At 39.1% G+C, this 22665-nt stretch overlaps 1 protein-coding gene across 1 annotated transcript; it reads left to right on the plus strand.

Annotated features, from left to right (window-relative positions):
• The first annotated feature begins 16956 nt into the window (after positions 1-16956).
• On the plus strand, positions 16957-17897 carry LOC149834286 (uncharacterized). The gene has a single exon (XM_090010049.1). It carries the CDS (start codon positions 16994-16996, stop codon positions 17741-17743), a length of 750 nt encoding a protein of 249 aa, XP_089866175.1. The 5' UTR covers positions 16957-16993; the 3' UTR covers positions 17744-17897.
• The last annotated feature ends 4768 nt before the right edge of the window (positions 17898-22665 follow it).

The raw sequence follows: 22665 nt of genomic DNA on the forward strand, positions 1-22665 counted from the left end.
ACTCTCGTGGACTCATTATGAATTATAATTAAGTTAATTAAGCAGGATTAATATAAATATTAATCCTTAATAATTGAATGCATAACCTACATGATGTTTATGGATGAGGTCACAAAACTAATTGGGCATTATCTTCAAGTTTAATAGTGAAATTAATCCAGTTTCCTTGGTAGACTATATAATGGCTGATGGCCATGTCAAGGCCAGAGATCATAACAAGAGCTCAAATGGAAGAATATGAAAAAACCCAGCGCTTGGAGAGGGTTGGAATAGACCAACGGGAGAGCATATGTTATTCACGAGGTTGGAGGTTCAACCCCTCCTTCTAGCGCAAGGCCCTATTAGATTCAAGTGACCCCATCCATTTCAGTTTTAGGATCTTATGAGGTCCAACACAAGCACCAAACAAGTTCTAAAACTAAATGACTTCACACACCTTAGGTGTTGGTTTGGGGAAACCGATTTGGATACCCAAACAACTACCAAATGAAAGTTTATATGCTACCAAGATAAACTAAATATTCTAAAGAAAAATCAGTTTCAAGGGAAACACACACTCATTCAGACATTTCACCAAACACTTGGTGAGTGCCTCTCAAATGTATTTCAAATAGCATTTTGTCTTAACGACATTATCCTAGCAATACCTTCTAACAAATTAAAAATTAAGAATTACATAAACAAACATTCACAGTTCATAAAGGCACTCAATTCTTAATTTAAAACGCATAACAGTCTATAACAAGAACCTGCCCTAAACAATTAAAATTTTAATGAATGCACCCTGTCCTAAATGACTAAAATCTAATGCATGAAAACAATGTGAATAATGGCAATTACGAGCGTCAGACAAGCACCATAAGGACAGGCTTTTGCACGAGGAATCTGACAGAATAAAATCACAAATTGGGTGAAATTCCTAGTTGAGGGATTTCAACAAACACTTGGCGTGCAGATTCTGACAAATTTAGAAAACTAGTTCATTAGGCATTGTCATGAAGATCATCATGCATACAATTAGGTTACTAAAAGTTTAAGTTATCATAACATACTAGACTTAACCCCATGAATTTTTAAAGAGGTGACAAATAAAAAGGGCTACTTGATTGCCATCAAAGTGAGAGCCGCTATAGGTGTGGTACGTCAGTGATTTATTAATATAGAGACACTATATCTTCTGCATGATTATATTTTTAGTGAATATCATAACTTTAGGAAGAACTCGAGAAACTTAGTTAAGTTATAGAGAAAATAATGAACTTGAGGTGGTTCATGTGAGAAGCAATGGGCTGCATAATACACCCTATGGATTAGGGGTGGCAAAACCTGACCCAACCCGCCAACCCGCCTCTTAGGCGGGTTCGGGTTGGGCTTAAGCCAACCCGTTTAATAAACGGGTCGACCCGTGTAACCCGTTTAATAAATGGGTCGACCCGTGTAACCCGTTTATTAAACATGTCAGGTTCGGGTTGGGGGTATGCCAACCCACCAACTCGGCTGACCCGTTTAATAAACGGGTTAGGCAGGCGGGTCAACCCGCCAACCTGTCTGCCAACCCGCCCCAACCCGACCCGCCAACCCGACCCGCCAACCTAACCCGTGAACCTGAGAACCCGTTTACCCGACCCAACCCATTTATTAAATGGGTTGGCGGGTCGTGTCGGATTACCCGTTTATTAAACGGGTCGGGTTCATGTTTGCCACAGCCGACTCGTTTAATAAACGGGTCAGGTTCGGGTTGAGGTATGCTGACCCGCCAACCCGACATGATTGCCACCCCTACTATGGATTATGTTTCACACATCAATTGAAACTCTAGGCAGACTAAGATGTAGCAAGAACCACGAAACTTAGGGAGCAGGTATAGCTCTCTAGTCTGACCCTTCGACGGGCTACCAACAAGTTCACTTTTACTGTAATACCTCGTGACTCTTGCGGGATTATAAATGTGGTTTGTAGTTTGGCTAACATCATAAATTTGAGTTATTCTATATGTGTTGCTATGCCCATAGTAGGTTATTTTCGGTATAATCAATCTAGAAAAATAGTTAACATTTAGCAAGTGCTAACTTATGAGTTTTGAGAAAGTTAATGGAGTGTTAAAAGAGACAAAGATTTATGTTATGTAATGAAAAACTAAACTAAGATTATAGACTTAGAGCTCACTATAGTCGTAAGTGAAAGTTTAAGTTGCTTATAAATATTCTTTACTGAGTTATAGACTCACCCTCCTTTAATAATTACAATTATAGGTTTCAAGAGGTCTTTCAGAGACAGGTCAACATAGTCGCAAGTTCAACAAATATTCTTAAGCGGCTAGATGGAGACTGAACTTTCATCCGGTTTATGTTTTAATTTTATTGAACTCATATATGTACGAATGATGTATCATGTGTGGGCTTTTATTATGTAAAGATGAATGTTTTATTTAAAAAAAAAAATTATGTAATAGTTGTGTTGTGCTCACTTTGGACTCTTATTTGGAAAGTAATACCTACGAACCCAGACTCGAGAGGTCTTGGATCAAGGTATTTCAGAGGAGGAGGAGGGTGGTGGTGGGTGGTGATGGTAGTGGTGAGATGGGTGGTGAGGAGTTTTAAAGTATTTTTTCTTTTGTAGGAAAGATTCCTCCACCACCCCTATGGAGGAATGTTTCCTATCAAAAAGTGTATTTTTTAGAAAAACTCTCTCAATGAAAAAGTCACTTTTCTTTGAAAGGGTTAGAAAATCTGTACGGATTTTTTCATTTTGCATCACCTTTCCTATATTATTCTCGCTTCCAAACGTGCCACATAGCTAATGTTGTAAGAATCAGTTTCAGACTTGAATCAATTTTCAAAAAGATTTGAAGAACCAGCATATTTAGGATCAAATCTAATCATGCTGAATTAGTCGATTTAATATTTTAATTCAAAAAACATAAAAAATCAGAAAATAAATTTTTTATAAAAGATAAAAAAGGGGTCGATACAACCTCGATTCAGCTAGCTCAAATTAAGCCAATTCGGTTGAATCAGGTTGAATTAGCTGTTTTTTGAGTATAGCCCAATTGGACCCTGAATCAAATCGATTTGGGGCCAATTCAATTTGAATAGGCCAATTCAGAGCAATTGGTTCAGGTTCTCGCATTGCTTTAAGCAACACCCTCCTATGAAATGGTAGTGGCTGTTTCTTATGCTTTTGGCTTAACCACTTCACTAAGTAGATGGATCATGGCCCGGTTAACACAGAACATACAACCGCTGCTTCTTTAGGCCAACCCATTGGACATTGTTTTGAGAAATCTGAATATATTAATTAAGAGCACGTCTGCTTGAGCCTTGGAAAGTTGAGCCTCAGGGTGCATTTGGTACATGGGACAAAACCCACGTGGGCTTTATCCTGCATTTGATACGCACGGAGTGGCGGACAAAATGGACCCCGTTGGACAACGGTGTCTCATGGGGTGCATTTTCTCTGTAGTGGGGCAGGACTCGCCAGTCGGGTAAGACTGGAGAGTTTTGGACAAACACGCCCAGCTGTCCAATGAGTGCAAACACACATGTATGCTTTAGTCACAGGTGGGGATGATTCTTAATCATAAGGTCAATCTTGTAATGAACTTTCACAAGATTCAAGGCAGAAACAATTACCACTGGCAATCAGTACTTTTCTCATGTTTCATTAACACTAAGAAAGTGTTGTGATTGTAATTTACAATCACAAGATCTTAAAAAATCCAAGAATCATTGCAAACATGGAGTTAAGGAACTTTCATAGGGGAGGGTGTGGAAGTTGGGTGTTTGGATCATGAGCTTGTTTTCTCACCATGGTACAATATATATTTAGGGGAGTCGAAGCCTGAGAACAATAATTCCACTTCATTGCTAATAAGCCCTAAGCCTATTTTCAAAATAATGATGAGATGTGACAACAGAGGAATCAAGGTTGCACTGTTGTGCTGCTGCTTGCAATAAAATAGTGCTTACGTATTATTACTTTTAAGCACCGCCCTAAAGGTGGATCACCGTCCATTAACATAGAACCACTCCTATGAGTATATGTTCTCTTGTTTATTTATTTGTTTTCTTTTATTGATAATGAAAGCGAACATACATGTGTGGTGTGGTGGTCCAATGTTGGAGGGTCAGCCTCCTTTTAATGAGGGCAGGAACTGGTGCAATCATATTTCACAAATGCAATGTGCCGCTGCACCTGGTTACCCGATCGGTCTTTTGTTGTACAGTTTTTCAGAGTGAGGCCCAACAGCAAATGGATGGTGATCAGGTGCAGCGACACATTGCATTTGTGCAATGTGATTGCACGGAGGGCAGCCACTGCGTGCCCCTGGTTGATATAAGGTGTTCTACCCGCGACACCTTTTAATGTGGCTGGCTGGGGAACATTGGGCTCTCCTTTTTAACAAGAGGGGGTGTTCTGCCCCGAACATTGGATCTACTTCCTGTAGAGCTTGAGGACGGACCTCAATTTTTCATATGCTATTCACCTCTCATGCATGTAAAACCGGGTACACCCCTTGCCTACTATAATTAAGGTTTAGCTACTGCATGCTTCCGCCTTGTGGCAAAGGATGCGCACACCAAGTATCGAACTCTTGACGTCCTTCAGCTTGGTGCCTTTAGCTGATGCACCTGTTGTGGTGTCCTTGTAGGACCTTAATTTGTCCTCTTAAGCCTATAAATTCAGCAAGCAAATTAGACAAACCATTTTTAAAGTGGTGATATATATATATATATATATATATATATATATATATATATATATATATATATATATATATATATATATATATATATATATATATATATAGTGTGTGTGTGCCTAACTGTAAAACTTGAAAAATCATGCCTAGGTTAATGTTTTGCTGGCACCTGCATCAAACAATGGTTTAAGCACCAAGTAGTAGGCATTTGGTGCTTGTTCTTGTAGATTGGCCACATAATTAGGTGGAAGGATTGTTTTCTAAAACTATCTACTACTCTCAATGTGTCCTTTTCGTGCTTATAAAACTGATTACATTAAGACCATTTCCAAAATGACCAACCTTACAACTTAAAAGACAAGCCTGTAATATAGTTGTGCTTCCACTTATACCAAAAAAAAAAGAAAATAGTGAAGCAACAAAAGGATGAATAAGATTATCATTCTTCGCTTGATTGTATACAATAGTTTCTTTTTTTATGTCAGGGTAAAACGAGAGAGGATCAAGTCCAAGGAGCCTTAGATGGAAAAACTGTTCAAGGCAAAGTGATCCTGATCACAAATTTTTGTGCAGCCCATGTAGGCAAGGACCATCCTTTTAGATGGGTTTTTGGTGCTCTCCATTTCCTTGGACAATTTTCTGTCCAAGGCAAAGTGATCCTGATCACAAATTTTTGTGCAGCCCATGTAGGCAAGGACCATCCATTTAGATGGGTTTTTGGTGCTCTCCATTTCCTTGGACAATTTTCTGTCCAAAGCTCCTTGGACCCGATCCGCTCTAGGGTAAAACTACCTACTTTTTGGATCGTCAAGAGGTGCAACATCATTATATAAAACTCGTATACCTCCGCCAATGGAAGAAGCTGTCCCTTATGTTTAGGCTCAGACACAGGGCGCACACCCCAGGTTTCGAACTCAAGATGTCCTGGACAAATCGAGCCAACAAATTGATTACTAAATCATTAAAGTGGGGTGGCTAATTTTTTTGGTCAGGTATGTTAGGACCCTTCAAAAAATCAGAGTTTGTTAGGTATTATAAGCTAGATCTGAACCATTAGATGTGTTTATCATTGTTTATTCAATAGAAAACATGTTTTTGATTAAGCACATCTATATTTTAAAGAGGTGAAAAATCAACCGTTGACTAAAATTTGATGATAAAATATTCACATGTTTTTACATCAAATCAATTTGAATCAAAGCTTGCTACGATAAACACATCTAACGGTTCAGATCTAGTATAAAACACTTAAAAACTATAATCTTTGGACGGTCTTAACGTGATTTAATGAAAAAAAGGGCAGCACAATCTCCATTGTCGCTTTGGGATCCTCATGGAAGAATTTTATGAATAAACATGCCACATTTTCAACAGTAACTGCTTAAGTTTTGTGGACAAATACATGAGGAAGGCTCTGAGAGAAATGTTAGAAAATTGTGTGGGCTTTGTGTCTGGTGCCTGACTGACTTGACCCTGTTTAGCCAGGTTAGGCAGACCAACATCAGATTTTATTAGATAATCCACTATATCAAGAAATTGGATTTCGAACCAGAATTCACAAAACCCCATACCTCCTAAGACCCATATTTTCTCTAAAATATTTATGTTGGATTAAGTTGTTAATTTCGAAGACAACTTTGAATCCAAGTGAGAATAGGCTGCACCAGGATTAGGTTGGACTTGGCAGTGCCTGGATCAGAACTGAACCTGAGCCATTTATGTCTTTTTTTCTAATACATGAATGATGTACTTTTTGTGGGTTCCATACTCGTGTCTAGGGGTGGCTTGATTTGTCCTGAGACAAAGGGATATCTTGAGTTCGAAACTGGTGAGGTGCACCCATGCGCAGGCCAAAGAGTAAGCTTTCCTGGTGGGCTAGGGAGTACCTGTGGTGTTTTTACACCCTTTTTTTTATGACGAGGAATCCTTACTGAGAACCGCTTAACTAAACAGGCCTTCCCTCAGTGAGTTAAACCCTGAGTGGGGTCACGGACACCAAGCCTTTACAGAGCCCATCAGTTAAAAGCACCAGCACACCCAGTGGGAGTCGAACCTGGGATGAATGAGTCAGCACCTTCTTCTCGGCCCCATTGTCATGCGACCCGGGCAGGTGTATGTGGAGTTTTGCACTAAGTGTGTCAAGACAGGGAATGATCTGCATTACCCTTCTCTGAAATCCCAAACAATCTTATGGTTACCACTTCAATAATTGGAGCATGATAGTTAATGTGGTTTGGCCACATATCATGTGATATTGGAAGAGATGCTGAACTTGATGCCTAACATTTTGACTAGAGGTGGATACTCTGGGACCGATATTAAAAATAAATAATAATAATGTCGGTGCCAGAGTATCCACCTCTAGCCAAAGGCATCATGAAACATGAGCAGCAAGTTCATCAACTCCAGCATCTCTTCCAATATCACATGTTATGTGGCCAACCACATTAACTATCATGCTCCAATTATTGAAGTGGTAACCAGTTGATTGATTTTTAACCCTTAGGAAACAATATATACCTTCCATTTAAAACCTGATCAGAATTGACTTGACCAAGTTCTTGGATTCAAGAGTTTAGTCTTTTTGCTGAAAAAAAAAAGGAAATAAAATGAAAGGTCATGAATTTCTGGCTGCACATACACCACAACAAAGTCATGGATTAGCGACGACCACATTCCGTCGCTAACAGGCATAGCGACGACTAGGCGACGGTATGCTTACGTCGCGATTTTTTTGACGCTAACTGGCGACAAAATAAATTCGTCGCCAGGTTCGTCGCTAATTGCGACGGAATAACGAGCAATATATTCCGTCGTCAATCCGCCGCTACTAAACGACGACCACGGCTTGGCGACGGATTTACGTCCGTCGCTAAGCCGTCGCTAGATTTATATGCATAGCGACGGATGGTTCCGTCGCCAACACGAAAAAAAATAAAAAAAATTATTTGAAAATTAAATACCGAGAACGGTACAATTTATATTTCCTGTACAATTTATATTTCCTGTAAATAAAAAGCAAACCACACAAAAAAATCCATATAAAAGGAATCTACAACAATTAATCGTTTCACCTTAAAATTAACAAGTTCAATTAACTACAATTCAATAATTACATTTAAGAAAAAAAATAGAACTCCAACACAGTTCTCTAATCATCGCCAAGATTTTGTGCGTCTTCTTCTTCATTGCCTTTATCTGTCCCTTCAGCTCCGCTACGCTGATTATCGCTAACAGCCTACACAAGAAAAAAATAGTTAGTATTGATAAACAAAATATAATGAAATAAATTACACACTATATGTGATTCTATCATGTGCTCATATGTGTTCTAAGGCAATAAAAAAACTTTATATGTGATTCTATCATGCTCATATATACTCTAAGGCAGACAAAAAACTATATATGTGATTCGATCATGCTAATATGTGTGATAAGGCAGTCAAAAAATTGAATATGTGATTACAACATGCTCACATGTGTTCTAATCTAGACATAAAAACTCTATATGTGATTCTATCATGCTCATATGTGCTCTAAGGTAGGCAAAGCAAAAAACTTTATATGTGAATATATCATGAATGATATATGTTCTAAGGCAGTAAAAAAATTCTATATGTGATTTTGGCATGCTCATATGTGTTCTCAGGCAGTCAAAAAACTGAATATGTGATTATAACATGCTCATATGTGTTCTCAGGCAGTCAAAAAACTGAATATGTGATTATAGCATGCTCATATGTGTTCTAAGACAGTCAAAAAAACTTTATATATGATTCTATCATGCTCATATGTGCTCTAAGGCAGGCAAAAAACTTTATATGTGATTATAGCATGCTCATATGTGCTCTAAGGCAGGCAAAAAACTCTATATGTGATTCTATCATGCTCATATGTGCTCTAAGGTAGTCAAAAAAACTTTATATGTGATTCTATCATGCTCATATGTGCTCTAAGGCAGGCAAAAAACTTTATATGTGATTATAGCATGCTCATATGCGCTCTAAGGCAGGCAAAAAACTCTATATGTGATTCTATCATGCTCATATGTGCTCTAAGGCAGACAAAAAGTTATATATGTGATTCGATTATGCTTATATGTGTTCTAAGGCAGACAGACAAAAAACTGAATATGTGATTATACCTGAGAGGGACCTGCAATCGAAGATCCCCTATTCAGCACAAGATTGTTGATCTCATCTCGGAGAAAGGGGGCAACAGTGTCATGGAAGTAGTCATTCATTGTGTCCTTAATGATCTGACGTACATCATCACCGAAAAGAATATATTGCTGCTTGAAGCTTATGTCGGCGGAAAAAGTCTGTGAGCCGTAACTGGAAGAAGCAATAACTGGTGAAGTGTTCAGATTACTCCCAAACCCGAACACGCGACATTTTTTGTGTTCACCTGCTGCAGTCACCCATGCTGCAGGATCAAATGATGGATGTTGAGTAGCATCATCGCCATATCGCTCTACCATCTGTTGCTCATATGCCTCATACAAAATAATGTTTAAAGTATGCATTAATAATTAATGATAACATTATGATAACTTGCATATTGCAATGATTATTAATAGAATAAATATATACCGTTGTTGTTCTCGCCTTCTCTGATACGAAGACTCCCGTGGTCTTCCGTTTATGTGTTTCAACAAACACATCCTTATATAGTACACTGCCTCCTTTTTCTGCTTCCTGCGAAGTTAAATGACAAAAGATTTAGTATACAAGTTTGCAACAATACTTATAAAATTAATATTATATATTGATGAGTTACCATTTTCTTTAGGTGGCTCCCAAATGTCTTAGATCCACCTATGTGTAGATGGGCTTCGGGCATCTTCGCTCGATTTTGTGCAGCCTTCGCAGAGCGAGTTCTAAATGCATCTCCCGCCCACTTATCGCACATTTCATCCCAGTAATCTCTCCTGATAGTAATAGGGCCATGGCCCTTCCACAATAGTGGATCATCTACTACGCCAGATGCTTTTTTTGCGGCAGTCTTCATAGTGTGCAGCATGTCTGCAAATCGATTGGCAGCCACCTTCTGCCACACCTTCCTTGCTTCATTTTCTTCTACCGTAGTTGCGAAGCGATTCGAAGCCTACAAATATTTTCAGAAAGTTAGTAGACATTACTTAAATAAATTAAATATGAAACACATTAACTATGAGAAACAACTATATATCATGAATGAGGACCACAATCTGTCTAACACCTCTTTTGGGTACTCTTTCCATTGAGCAACTGGTCCTGGTAGATGTTGAAGAAGTGAATTCCTAATCTCCCGTACTACTTCTTGTGGCTCAAACCTCGTGCTGCACATGAATTGTTACACAGTAAATATCAATATAAAATATTTATAAGATATGCAATAATTGAAAACAAAATACTTACGGTCGATTATCGATATACACTATTCGAATGAATTTTCTTGTGCGAGGTTGAAAAGTCCCTGCTTCCTGTATTGGCTCATGACTTGTGTGATTAACTGGTGTAGGTGGGTCGTGTACAGGCGAAACATCATCTGTAAAAAAATACATTAGACTTTCTCAGAATACGCATTTGAACTAATCAAGCATCCAATTAGTTAAATGATATACCTATCACAGGAGCCCGTGAAGATGAAGGTTGGGCCTGACTACTTCTGAATGAGCGACCACTGTAACCTCCACGAACCATATTCTAACAAATAACATATGTCATACAATACATTCAAATAATTCACATCAAGTATTACAATACATTCAAGTCATTCGCATCAAGTATTACAATAATTCAAATCATTCGCATCAAGTATTGCAATACATTCAAATGATTCACATCAAGTATTACAATACATTCAAATCAATCATATCAGGTACTACAATGCATTCAAGTCATTCACATCAAGCATTGCAATGCATTCAAATCATTCGCATCATGTATTACAATGCATTCAAATAATTCAAATCATTCACATCAAGTATTGGAATAATTCAAATCATAGGTTGCATAAATTACAATACATTCAAATAATTCAAATCATTCACATCAAGTATTGCAACGCATTCAAATCATTTGTATCAAGTATTACAATACATTCAAATAATTCAAATCATTCACATCAAGTATTACAATGCATTCAAATAATTCGTATCAAGTATTACAATATATTCAAATAAAATAATTCATCCAATTGTAATCCTTCTCAAATCCACGAAAGGGTGTAGGACTGCGAGCATCTGTTAATACATCTGGAAAGTATCGCAATCTTCTTAGAATCTCTATGCCAGACAATCTTGAGGATGGACCTTCCGTTTCAGTTGTGCATGCTTTAAACACATTCTTTTATTGTCGGAACGGATGGTCGCTGGGTAAAAAGCGACGGTGGCACTCAAACTAGCAAGGCTTCCTTTCATGCCTCAATCTAAAAGCTTTGGAATCCTCCATGCAATACGGACATGCCAACCTCCCATGTGTGCTCCAACAAGATAGCATACCATATGCAGGGAAGTCACTGATTGTCCATAGAACAACGGCCTTCATGTTGAAATTTGGTTTTGGGTAGGCATCATACGTGGTAACACCGTCATCCCACAGTACTTTTAGTTCATCAATCAATGGCCTTAAATATACATCAAGATTTTGGCCAGGTGAGGTCGGACCAGGGATCAACAAAGACAAGAAAAGATTTGGACGTTTCATACACAAGCTTGGTGGAAGGTTGTATCGAGTTACAAATACTGACCAGCATGAGTATAGAGTTGATCTACCCCCAAATGGATTAAATCTATCTGTACATAGACCGAGTTTAACATTTCGCACTTCCATTGTGAAGTTCTGATGAATACGATCAAAGTGCTTCCAAGCTTCAGCGTCAACAGGATGCGTGATCTTGTTTTCATCGCGTCAAACTTTATTTGCATGTCATTTCATGTGTTTAGCTGTCTTTGAAGACATATACAATCACTGCAATCTAGGAGTGATAGGAAAGTAGCGGAGCGACTTATATGAAACTTCTTTTGATCTCGTGCTACCATTGCCTCTTGTCTTTGGCTTGAACCGAGGATGCCCACATGACGGGCATGATATGTTGTTTTCCTGCTCTTTGAAATACAACATGCAGTGATTTGGATAAGCATCAATCTTTTTGTAACCCATACCTAGAGCGTTGACCATAACTTTCAAACGATAGAAATTTTGTGGCAATTTCTCATCTTTGGGCAACATACTCTTCACAATCATGCACAAACGGTCAAAACATGATTGACTCAAATTATACTTGGACTTCAAATTCATTAGTTGAAGAACTGCAGACAAGATAATGTGATTCTCGCAACCGTTTTAAAGTGGCTAATTAGCATCTCTAAGTAAATCATAAAATCTACTAATTGCATCATTTGGTGATTCTTCATCTACGACAGTTCTTACATCACTAGGACTCATAGCAGAACCCAGTTCTATTCCTGCGACATCATATATCAAATCCATATATGGATTATCGTGCACTACATTCATCCGTGCATCAAAATTGTTTCTAAATTGTTCTCCATAAAACATCTAATTCTGATAATCACTCACAAAAGCCTTCCTGTATAGGTGATGTCTAACACCATGTGGTTCTACAAATCGATTATTTTTACAAATCTTGCAGGGACACCTAATCCGACCTGTGGGATCCATTGTACTGACACTTGCCGTTGCAAATTCAATAAAACTTTTAACACCATCCATATATTCATGCGATAACTCATTATCCACTATCCTACGGTACATCCATTCATGATTTGCAGTCATTTTCTTATAATGTTACGAATAATAGCCTAACGAATTAAAAGAGAACAATCAGAATGCTACGATGAAGAAAATATCAAATTTATCATGCAATATATGATGTCATGCAATAACAAAAATTTTGATGCATCCATTGATAACTTAATATTTTCATGTGCAAACTATTAATGACACGATACAATCATTTGAAACATGCATTCATTATACAATTTCACATGGAAGTCATAATCAAATTGAAAGTAACTACATGCAAGCATGGATACAATTACATCAAACATTGCAATACATTGTAATCATTAATATCAAACAAATGACAAACATGTACCTACAACAAACACACTTCAATATCTCACTAACTACTATCATGCTTAGCATGGACTCCGTACTCCAAAAATAAGAACATTTCAATATTCATACATTAAAATCATGCTCAGCATGATCTCCGAACTCCAACAAAGCAACCCTAAATATCAACAACTAAGTGAGTGTGTGAACAATAAAGTGTTACATCTAATAAATTAAATAACATGTGATACACTTGCACCACTTACTTACCACGAGTATTTACCCGATTTGTATTGTTTTTGTCACTTACTTGCCACAGGTGGCTGAGCACAAGCTAGTTTCGTTGAAAAATCTGCATAAAAAAACACAGTTTTAAAATGAAGTCACCACGAAAAAAAAAGAGGTTGTTCCGGCAAGGGGTCGACTCCCCTACTGTTCCGACAGGGGGTGAACCCCCTTACATAACATAGGGGGTTAACCCCCTTACAGAACAGAGGGGGTTAACTGACCCCCTGTTCGGGCAGGGGGTCAACCCCAACCTTTTCGCCAGTGAGTCGACCCCCTGCCGAAACAGCTGAGGGTCGACCCCCTGCCGGAACAGCAGGCAGGGGGTTGCCCCCTTCCCTGAAAACGCGGGGGGGGGGGGGGGGGGGGGGGTTTCCTTCCTTTACCTGTCTCCGGGGGTTGGGACCGGCGAACGACGGGAGTGAGACTGGCGAACGGCAGGAGCAGCGAAAAAAGAAAAGGAAAAGTTGTCTGGGATTAGGGTTATTCGAAAATTAGCGACGGATTAATTCCGTCGCTAAGCCAATGTAAATCAAATTTACGGAACGAGCGACGTTCTATATTCCATTGCCATGTCCGTCGCTAAGTAGCGACAGACTAGATTCGGTCGCCAACTTCGTCGGCAAATGGTGCGACCATGACGACAAAACATTACGTCGCAAAATCCGTCGCTAAGTAGCGACAGACGATATTCCGTCGCTATTTTCGTAAAATTCATTAATTATAGCGACGGATGTTTGACGCTCGTTAATCCGTCGCTAACTAGCGACGAAAAGATTCTGTCGCTAACAACGTATTTTCTTGTAGTGATATTTGCCCTAATCAAGTCAGATTGAGCAAATTAAAGCATGCATCATGATCTAAAATTGACCAAGATTGTGAACTCTAGTACGACCTAAAACTTATGGCAAGAACAGTAGAGTTCTTTGCCAAGTTTCACATGATAAGAAGTAAGCATACAACTTCCTGATTAGCACAATGTAGCTGCCTTGACTTGACCAATGCAAACAAATAAGATTATTGGAGTACGTTTGATTTGCCGTGTTGGATCTTAGTACTAGATCCGAATATGTCCATAGGATCTCACAAGAAGAACCCCAAGAGTGGGCTCATTATGAATTATAATTAAGTCAATTAAATGACAGTGATGTTTATGGATGGGGTTATAGAACTAATGGAGCATTATTTTTAAGTTTAAGGGTAGAATTAATTTAGCCTTCTTGATTGCCTATATAATAGCTGGTGGCCATGGGAAGGACAAAGGGCAAGAACAAGAGTTCAAAAGGAGGACTGAAACAGTTCATAGTTTGGAGAGGGTCGGAATAGCTCAAAGGGAGAGTGTGTGTTATTCACGAGGTTGGAGGTTCAACCCCTTCTTCTCGTGCACGTGCCCTATTTGATTCTAGTAATCCCATCCATGTCTGTTTTCAGATCCCTTGAGATCCATCAGTGGTATCATAACTCTAGGTCATTGTTTCAAATTTGAACCTGAACATGGGCATTGTTTTCACGCATTCAATCTCCGGAGGCCGCACCCATTTGGTGGGGGCGTAGGACTGCAAGACATTATGGTGTGTACTATGTCACGATAAAATCATTATGGTGTATATTTAAAAAAGATCACGATAAAATCACTAAATTTTCAAAATATCGCATATATTTCCGATTCATTATGGTATGTCTATACTGCATTATTATGCAGCTAGATATGATAGGAGGGCTATACATTTTTTTGCCCACTTGACCTGTGACAATCGCTGTAAATGTGAATATCCCCTCATTTTAACCGTTGATTTCTGGATCATGGATCATTCAATGCCCCAGGATCTGTCGGTGCACCATATTAGTGCTAGCGGGGAGAGCACCATTCTATTTCGTGTGGAGTATGGGGCCATTTGGTTACTAAAATCAAGATAAGTTGGTAGGAGAATATGTTGGGAAAAAAAAAATCAAAGAAAGGGATTCAAGTGGTCCACTAGAATAAAATAAATAAACAAATTAATATATTTATTTCTTTGTCTTTATTTTAAAAAACAGAAGGTCCAAAAGTTGTGTATCATGTAGTAAGGTAAGAATCACACATACCTCTATTTCAAAATTAACATTATATACCAATGGCTAAAGCTAAGAAGAATAGTACATGTGCTTAATTAGAATTATAGCCCTATAAAACGAGACATATTTAGGAAGCAAGGGAAGGGAGGGAAAATCAATAATAAAAATGACATAAAATACATTTAAAATTTGTATCTTTACTTAAAAATTAATTTTATATTATATATTATATAAAAACATGATTTAAAAACTAAAGTACAATTTTTAATACAAAAAAGACATTTACAGTACCATAACTGACTGCCAACTAAAAAATATCAAACACGGCCAATTTTTATTGTTTTCTTGACAATTTTGCTCTTTTGTTTGGTTGAAATCCTGGCATCTGATTTTTTCAAGTGACAACTTATATGGCGTTTGATTTTTTTAGGCGACAACTAATATGGAACCTGATTTTTTCATGTGACAACTTATATGATGCTTGACTTTTTAGAAAAATAATTTATATGATTCTTGATTTTTTCAAGTAATAACTAACATGGTGCCTGATTTTTTATGCGGCAACTTAGATAAGTGATTTAATCAAGGTGCCTGATTTTTCAAGCGGCAAAAGGGTTAAACCATTGAAAAACATATCAATTGAATAGATTTGTCACATTTTGAGTTGTGAATTGATCAAATTTATCATACTTTTCATCACATAATGATTTGTTACATCTTTGTTAGTCTATTTTTCAAATGTAACTTATTCATAAAATTTCAAAAGCAAGAAAAACTTTCGTGGTTTCATGGTGATACAAGCTACCGAGCTGTCACCAAGATACGATACAACTTGAGATATAACTCAACTTCAAAAAAATAAAAATAAATTTATTGTGACATAATTTTTTAAATTTTTCATTAATAAAAAATTTATTTTTGATATTTTAATATACATATTATTTATTAAAATATTAAAATAATGTTTATGTATCAGGGTCCTGTCAATGTTTGTCTTGTGTCACGGGTGACACGCCACCTTTTAAATGTTAAGGTGTGTCACTGTGACACACCTTAAGGGGGAAAGAAGCTTTAGGTAACAAAGAACGTATCAGTATTCGCCCTGAGTCCTTTGGCCACCGATTCAGCTGAATCGATACTCAAGTGAATCATTATGTATCGACCAAAAAAAAAATTATGTATCAGTCATAACGTGACATATGTTAAAACCATTAAAATAATATTTAAAATTAATTTTTAGTATTTTTTATATTTATCAAAAAATAGCCGGATTCAGTGGTGAAGTGTATCAATTTTATGCCGATAAGATGCGTACCCATACTGATAACATTGCGTTACACACAAAAACAATTATCATATTATTTAATCAAGCAATGTTAGGATGCAATCAATTTATCTTGAAAAGTTCTTTTTTTTTTTTTAATGACGAGGAACCCTCGCCGAAGCTACATTTTATCCCAAAAAGTTGAACAACTTGGAGACCTCCACATAATACTACTACATAATGTAATTTACAGATTCCAAGCTCGTCCCGTTTTCCCTGTCAATCGGGTGCATTTTCAAAGGGATTCCAAACATTCATTACTTTACAAAATCTGGAAAAAAAAAACTTGAGAAAAAAAGTAAGCCTGCTCCACCCGTGTGGCATCGTTTGCACACCTGACACGTTTCATGCTGACCACACGTTCATGGCTGTAGGCACACAAACGGCATCGGCATCTGCCTCGGCATCTCCGTTCTGTGATTCCCAGCATCTTCCGTCATGATCTCCTCACATCAAGATCTGACGGCCGATATTTTCCCATCCCTCCCCAATAAAAACGAATAACCTCCCCCCATCCCATCACTGCGACTCAAAAAAAAACCTCTCTCTCTCTCTCAACCAGCCATGGATCCTCTGAGCTCTCCCCTAGAAACTCTCATCCTGAGCTACAGAGGGATCACCTCTCTCTCCACCGTGAGCCACCTCTGGACGTGGGTGGCCATTTTGACGGCGGCGATTAGCCTCTGGAAGATCAAGGCCGCAGCAACCGGCGTCCCTTCTCGCCGGAAAATCCAGCACACCCAGAAGCCACCCTCTCCGGAAATATCCACCGGAATAAAGCAGCATCACCACCCCCAACCTCCTCAAACTCCACCACCTCTCAAAACGACTCGTTCTGAATCCGTATCGGTCACATCAGGATGCGTATCAGAGAATGGGAGTCTCAGTTTCGGCCGCTTCGATGATTGGAGGGAGGAAGATCACACCCCATTTGCCAAAATGGCGAATAACCGGCCCGATGTAGTCTCGGAGAGGCGGGAGGACGATTCGGATAGCGTATCGGAAATGAGTAGAGTCGGCAGCGTCCTCCTCGACGAGGGAAGGGGGAAGTTCGCCGTTTATTTTGACGGTGACGGGTGTGACGCAGTTGTGAAAGGCTTCTCTGACTGCGGATTGGGTGGTTTTGTTGACGGAGTTGACGGTGCCGTGAGCTGCCGTTTGGCGCCGTTGACGGGGAGATGGATGGAGTGGCCGTGGTACCGCCACCTGGACCTGACGGCGGTTAACGGAAACGTCGTCAGATTGTGGGACGACGTCGCCGGCCGGAAGCCGACGGTGGACTGGGCTTCCCGTCCGGTCGTGGAAGGCTTCTAGGTAGAATCCTTGTTCTTGTATATAGTTTATTGATGTTATTATTATGTTCTGACGGTCGCCGGAAAATGATGGATTCCGGCGAGTCGGATCTCATCCCATTTTGGACAACCTATTAATTAGTGAAATGAAGATGCCATAAGGGCCTCTCTCTCTCTCTCTCTCTCTCTCTCTCTCAGGATGAGGAATGTCAATTTGTTATGAAAAAATTACAAAACATGAACATTGTTAAAGATAAGATGAATCCAATTTAATGTCACCATAGATTTTAATGTCATTTTTAACTATACCGATCATTTGTATTATATTAATTATATTTAAATAGATTATTTGTTTTTAAATACTTAAATAGATTATTTGCTAAATGAACATGCTCGATTTACTCCAACGAAAAACCTAATTTATTATATTTTTTCTACTAGTAAACGATAGAGAATACATACTGACCAAACACCTGCAACCACTTTGCAGTCCGTGCAATGTATATAAACCATATTATATTTCTTCATCCTCTTTACACGGAAAAACCTGGCGGATTTTAAAAATTATTTTCAAGAAAATAATACAATTTTTTGTAATTTTATATGATAAGTATTTTCTCTTTATGATGAAAATATCCTTTTAAGGTGATTTTTTTTTAATGCTTCTTGCTACTGGTCTCTGTGCCCAATGAGACCACCTTCGGCAAGCTATGGCTGAGGTTGTCAATGCGCCAGATCTGGACCCGGACCCAGCCCCAAAAAAGCCACATGCTTGCGGGACCTGTGGGCTTGTGTAAGGTTTGGTTGGAAGTAGATCTCCCTTGTGCCCGGCAGTATCCGACTTAGGTCCAACTCATTCTATATACAGGTTTTCAATTAAGAAATTTTGGGTCTTACCCGACAAGGTTCAATCAGGCGGATCAAGTGCAGCAGCACACTAAAGTGTACAATGTGATTGCACCTGAATATGAAACAAGTCGTCAGTAGTTCAAAACTAGAATTGGCACAGTATCTTAAAGTGGCATCACCAAATAGAGGTGGGCTCACACAAGTAAAGTCACGGCATACTACTTGATTCTATAAGACCTGGAGCATGCTTGGCTTTCCAAGTATATTCTACAGGTTGGGTTGAGCCTAGTGCTAGCTCAGTCACGAGCTACTTTCATTATTTGTTTGTTATTAAGTTGGGGTGTAAAAAATGAAAGGTCTGTAAGGCAGGATGACAATATCTCCAAAGATAAATATTTTAATTTATAGAATGTGGCAAAGGTTACACCATTGGTTGGTTGTCATTGACGCCAAGCTCACTTTTCCTTTTACAAGATTGGACTGATCACGCCATTGTGAGGAGAAAACTGCACTAGTGGCTCTGCGTGTGACAGTGAAAGATGATATATTTGTATCAAATTATTATATATGGTCCTAGATCATTGTTGATGCATAAGGAATATTTTATATAGGGACAGACCTATTGTTCTTAATCTCAAAAAACTAACTCACTTTTCTGAAATTCCTGTTATGAGTCACAGGTTTCCTGGTAACTGTTAAATAGGGACCTCCAACATCTCAAGAAATGTGATTTTTTTCTTTTTTGGTTTCCTGAATTGTCATTGAAATTGGAAAAATACTCATTCAAGACCTGATATTTACAATTAATCTAGTTCAAATCTTAGTTGGATTCAGGTTTTAATCGGACTCGGATTTTAATAAAAAAATAATACTGAATTCAAATCTGATTTTTAATTGGATCTGAATTTAGTTAGGGATTTTGACATCCCTACGTAAATAGAATTCTCCGCATTTTATATGGGGACCCCATTATATCTTTATTGCGTGGTGTGTTACTCACAACCTGACAACCGTCCATCTAACACAAACGACGATTAGAGCGTGTGATGGACGATTGTTAGCCCATCCTTGTCACTGTGTCGAATCATTTCTCGTGTCATTATCACAACCATTGCATTTTGGCCTTTTTTGTATTTGTTTAGAGCAACCGGGCTTCGAGTTCAGACAAACTTCCTTGGTGAGCCCAGTGACCTACGTTCCAGCATGAGTACGGATGTCAATGGATCAGGCGGGGGATAAGGTCTTCACCCTGGCCCGTCTCAAAATCCAGGCCTCCATTCCCGCCTCCATCTCCAGTCCAAATGGGGCGAGGCGGGCAGGGCCCGTTTTTCCTCGATCCATTGCCATCCCTAAAGCAGGATTGGGGACGAGCGGGGCAGGGATCGGGATGGAGACAAGGCGGGGAGGGGGAAAGCGTAAGTCCATCCCGGCATGGGTTTTGATTTTAACCTTCACCCTTCCATCCCCAATCCAAATTAACGGGCTGAGGCGGGGCCAGGCTCCGTTTCCCCGAGTCCACTGCCATCCCTAATCATGATTTTTGGTATACTTTTTTTTTCATAAACTAATACAAAATATAAAAACTATTAATAGTTAAATTTTAATCATATAAAATAAGAATTAGTCAATGGAATATTTGATCAAGTATTATTGTGAGGTTTAATCTGTTGTTTACCATGCATGGATTTGAGAGATTGAAGGTAGAATTTGAGGGTTACAATCATTGAGATTTAGATCAGGGGAAATTTGTGTAGAAGGTTTAAACACCTCAACTTGAACTGATGTCCTTTGGCATTTTGAGCCCAGTTTGTAGGGGTGTCAACGGGTCGGAGTTGGTTCAGATTCAGGTGGGTCTGAATCCATATCAGACTTTGCAGTGTACATACCGGGTCTGGACCCAGGTTCGATCATGTCTTCCATGCAAAACACTATACCCAGGGTCCTATAAAGATTACTTGAATCATGAGACCCAGTTCATACCAAGTAAAATAATATTTTTATTTTTTTTACATTAAAAAATAATGGCTTCCCGCTCTGGAATGAAATTTCACAAACCATACCTGGCTCCGTATACTAACCAGACCTTTTTGGGTCTGACCCAGATTCTAATCAGACCTCCTTTATGACCCCGAATAGAGCCCACCACCATCATGCCTTATGTGACCCACCTTGGAAAGCTACAGAATATACCAACGCATATTTTAAGAGCGAAGTAGCTAAGGGGGTCGGTGGTTTGCAGCAAACGTGGGACACTATGGGTAGGAATCATAGCTGCCTTGGCTACCCCAAGTGGACCACATAGAAACCTTTCTCTTCGTTTTGGCATTTGGTAAGGCCCGTTTGCGTGGACAGAAACTTGCACCGTTCCTGATCTTGACCCCACAGTGTCCCATTCAAGCACGAGAGAGATCCTTTTCAATGAAAAGTGTCCCTACTTTCAATGACAGCCCCTTGCTCTTAGTGATGACTGATGAGGAGTGGGCCGGGTGCTCTTGCATTTTAAGGCCCATACACAAGTAGGGGTGGCAAAACCTGACACGACCCACCAACCCGCCTCTTAGGCGGGTTTAGGGTTTGGAAAAAACGAACCTGTTTAATAAATGGGTTGACCCGCCTAACCCGTTTATTAAACAGGTCGGGTTCGTGTTAGGGGTATGCCAATCCGCCAACCCGCCTGACCCATTTAACAAACGGGTTAGGCGGGTGGGTCAACCCGCCAACCCGGAAACTCGTCTGCCAATCCGCCAACCCGACCTGCCAACCTGACCTGCGAACCTGAGAACCCGTTTACCCGACCCAACCCATTTATTAAATGGGTTGGTGGGTCGTGTCGGGTTACCTGTTTATTAAACTGGCCGGGTTCGTGTTTGCCACAGCCGACCCGTTTAATAAACAGGTCGGGTTCGGGTTGAGGTATGCTGATACGCCAACCCGTGAACCCGACCCGATTGCCACCCCTATACACAAGGTCGGTATTAGGTTCAGATTCGATGCGAGATTCGATTAATGAAGACTAAGCCAACACGCATAAATGCAACCATGGGCGGGCTCGATAGGATCCGAGTTGAGGCCCTACCCATATTTCATTGGTGGCCCATATTTGTTCATTTTTTTTTTCATTGAAGGCCCTAAGCATGTGAAATATATAAGTGTTTAGCCATATTTGAAATTATGGGTAAAAGTTAGCCGGTAAATGAAATTTTCCCAATTTAATAGCATGGACGGTTGTGACTGTGGCCAAGGTCATGAACTCTGGCACTTTGTAAAAGTTTGTGGACAATTCTTTTATAGTTTGTTTCGGTCAATACCAGCTAATCTGGTCTCGCTAGAAATACAAATTTATTTAACCGTTCTGATCAGCAATTCTATATGACCAAGTTCACGAACTCATGATACTTTGAAAGTTTAAGAACTTTTGAATTGTTTCAGTACATTCTTTTTTTCTTTTTTTTTGATATTTACACAGAAAAACCACCCTCAGGATCAGAGACCTAACCGCAGCATTGGCTTTGCCTGCTGTATTTAAGATCTGTCCTAATAATAGCAGAAAACTCCATGAGCTTACCCCTTGCCCACAGGGAGTCGCCACGCTTAGCTTTGTATAAGAAGTGATGCCATGAGATTTAAACCTATAAACTACCTGCCAAGCGGCCTACGTCCCATCCTACTAATTGTTTATATATATATATATATATATATATATATATATATATATGGCATATTTGGTGATTTTGGATGGCCTTTGTTCCTTTAACAAAATAATGTAAGTGGCCATCCGGTCATCCCTATCATGAATGTCCAAAATGTGTGATATCATACACCTCAACTTTATGATTACGTAGACGCCCATATTATCCATAAGAGATAAAAAAAGATGACTCAAGACACACATCTAAGAGACGTCTCAACTGCAACTAGCAGTGACAACTTGCAAAAGCCAAACCCTCTTTTGATGAATTGAAATGTGATAATATTTTCTTATTTATTTTAATTGTACGTTCACCATCCTCTAATGATTGGATTGCAGAATCAGAAATGGAAATGGCTACAAAATCATGATTGGGCCAGATCCATGTGGATCCTGATTCTGACAGG

The sequence above is a fragment of the Nuphar pumila genome, chromosome 6 (assembly GCF_984573655.1).
Source record: "Nuphar pumila chromosome 6, dmNupPumi1.hap1.1, whole genome shotgun sequence".
Taxonomy (NCBI): domain Eukaryota; kingdom Viridiplantae; phylum Streptophyta; class Magnoliopsida; order Nymphaeales; family Nymphaeaceae; genus Nuphar; species Nuphar pumila.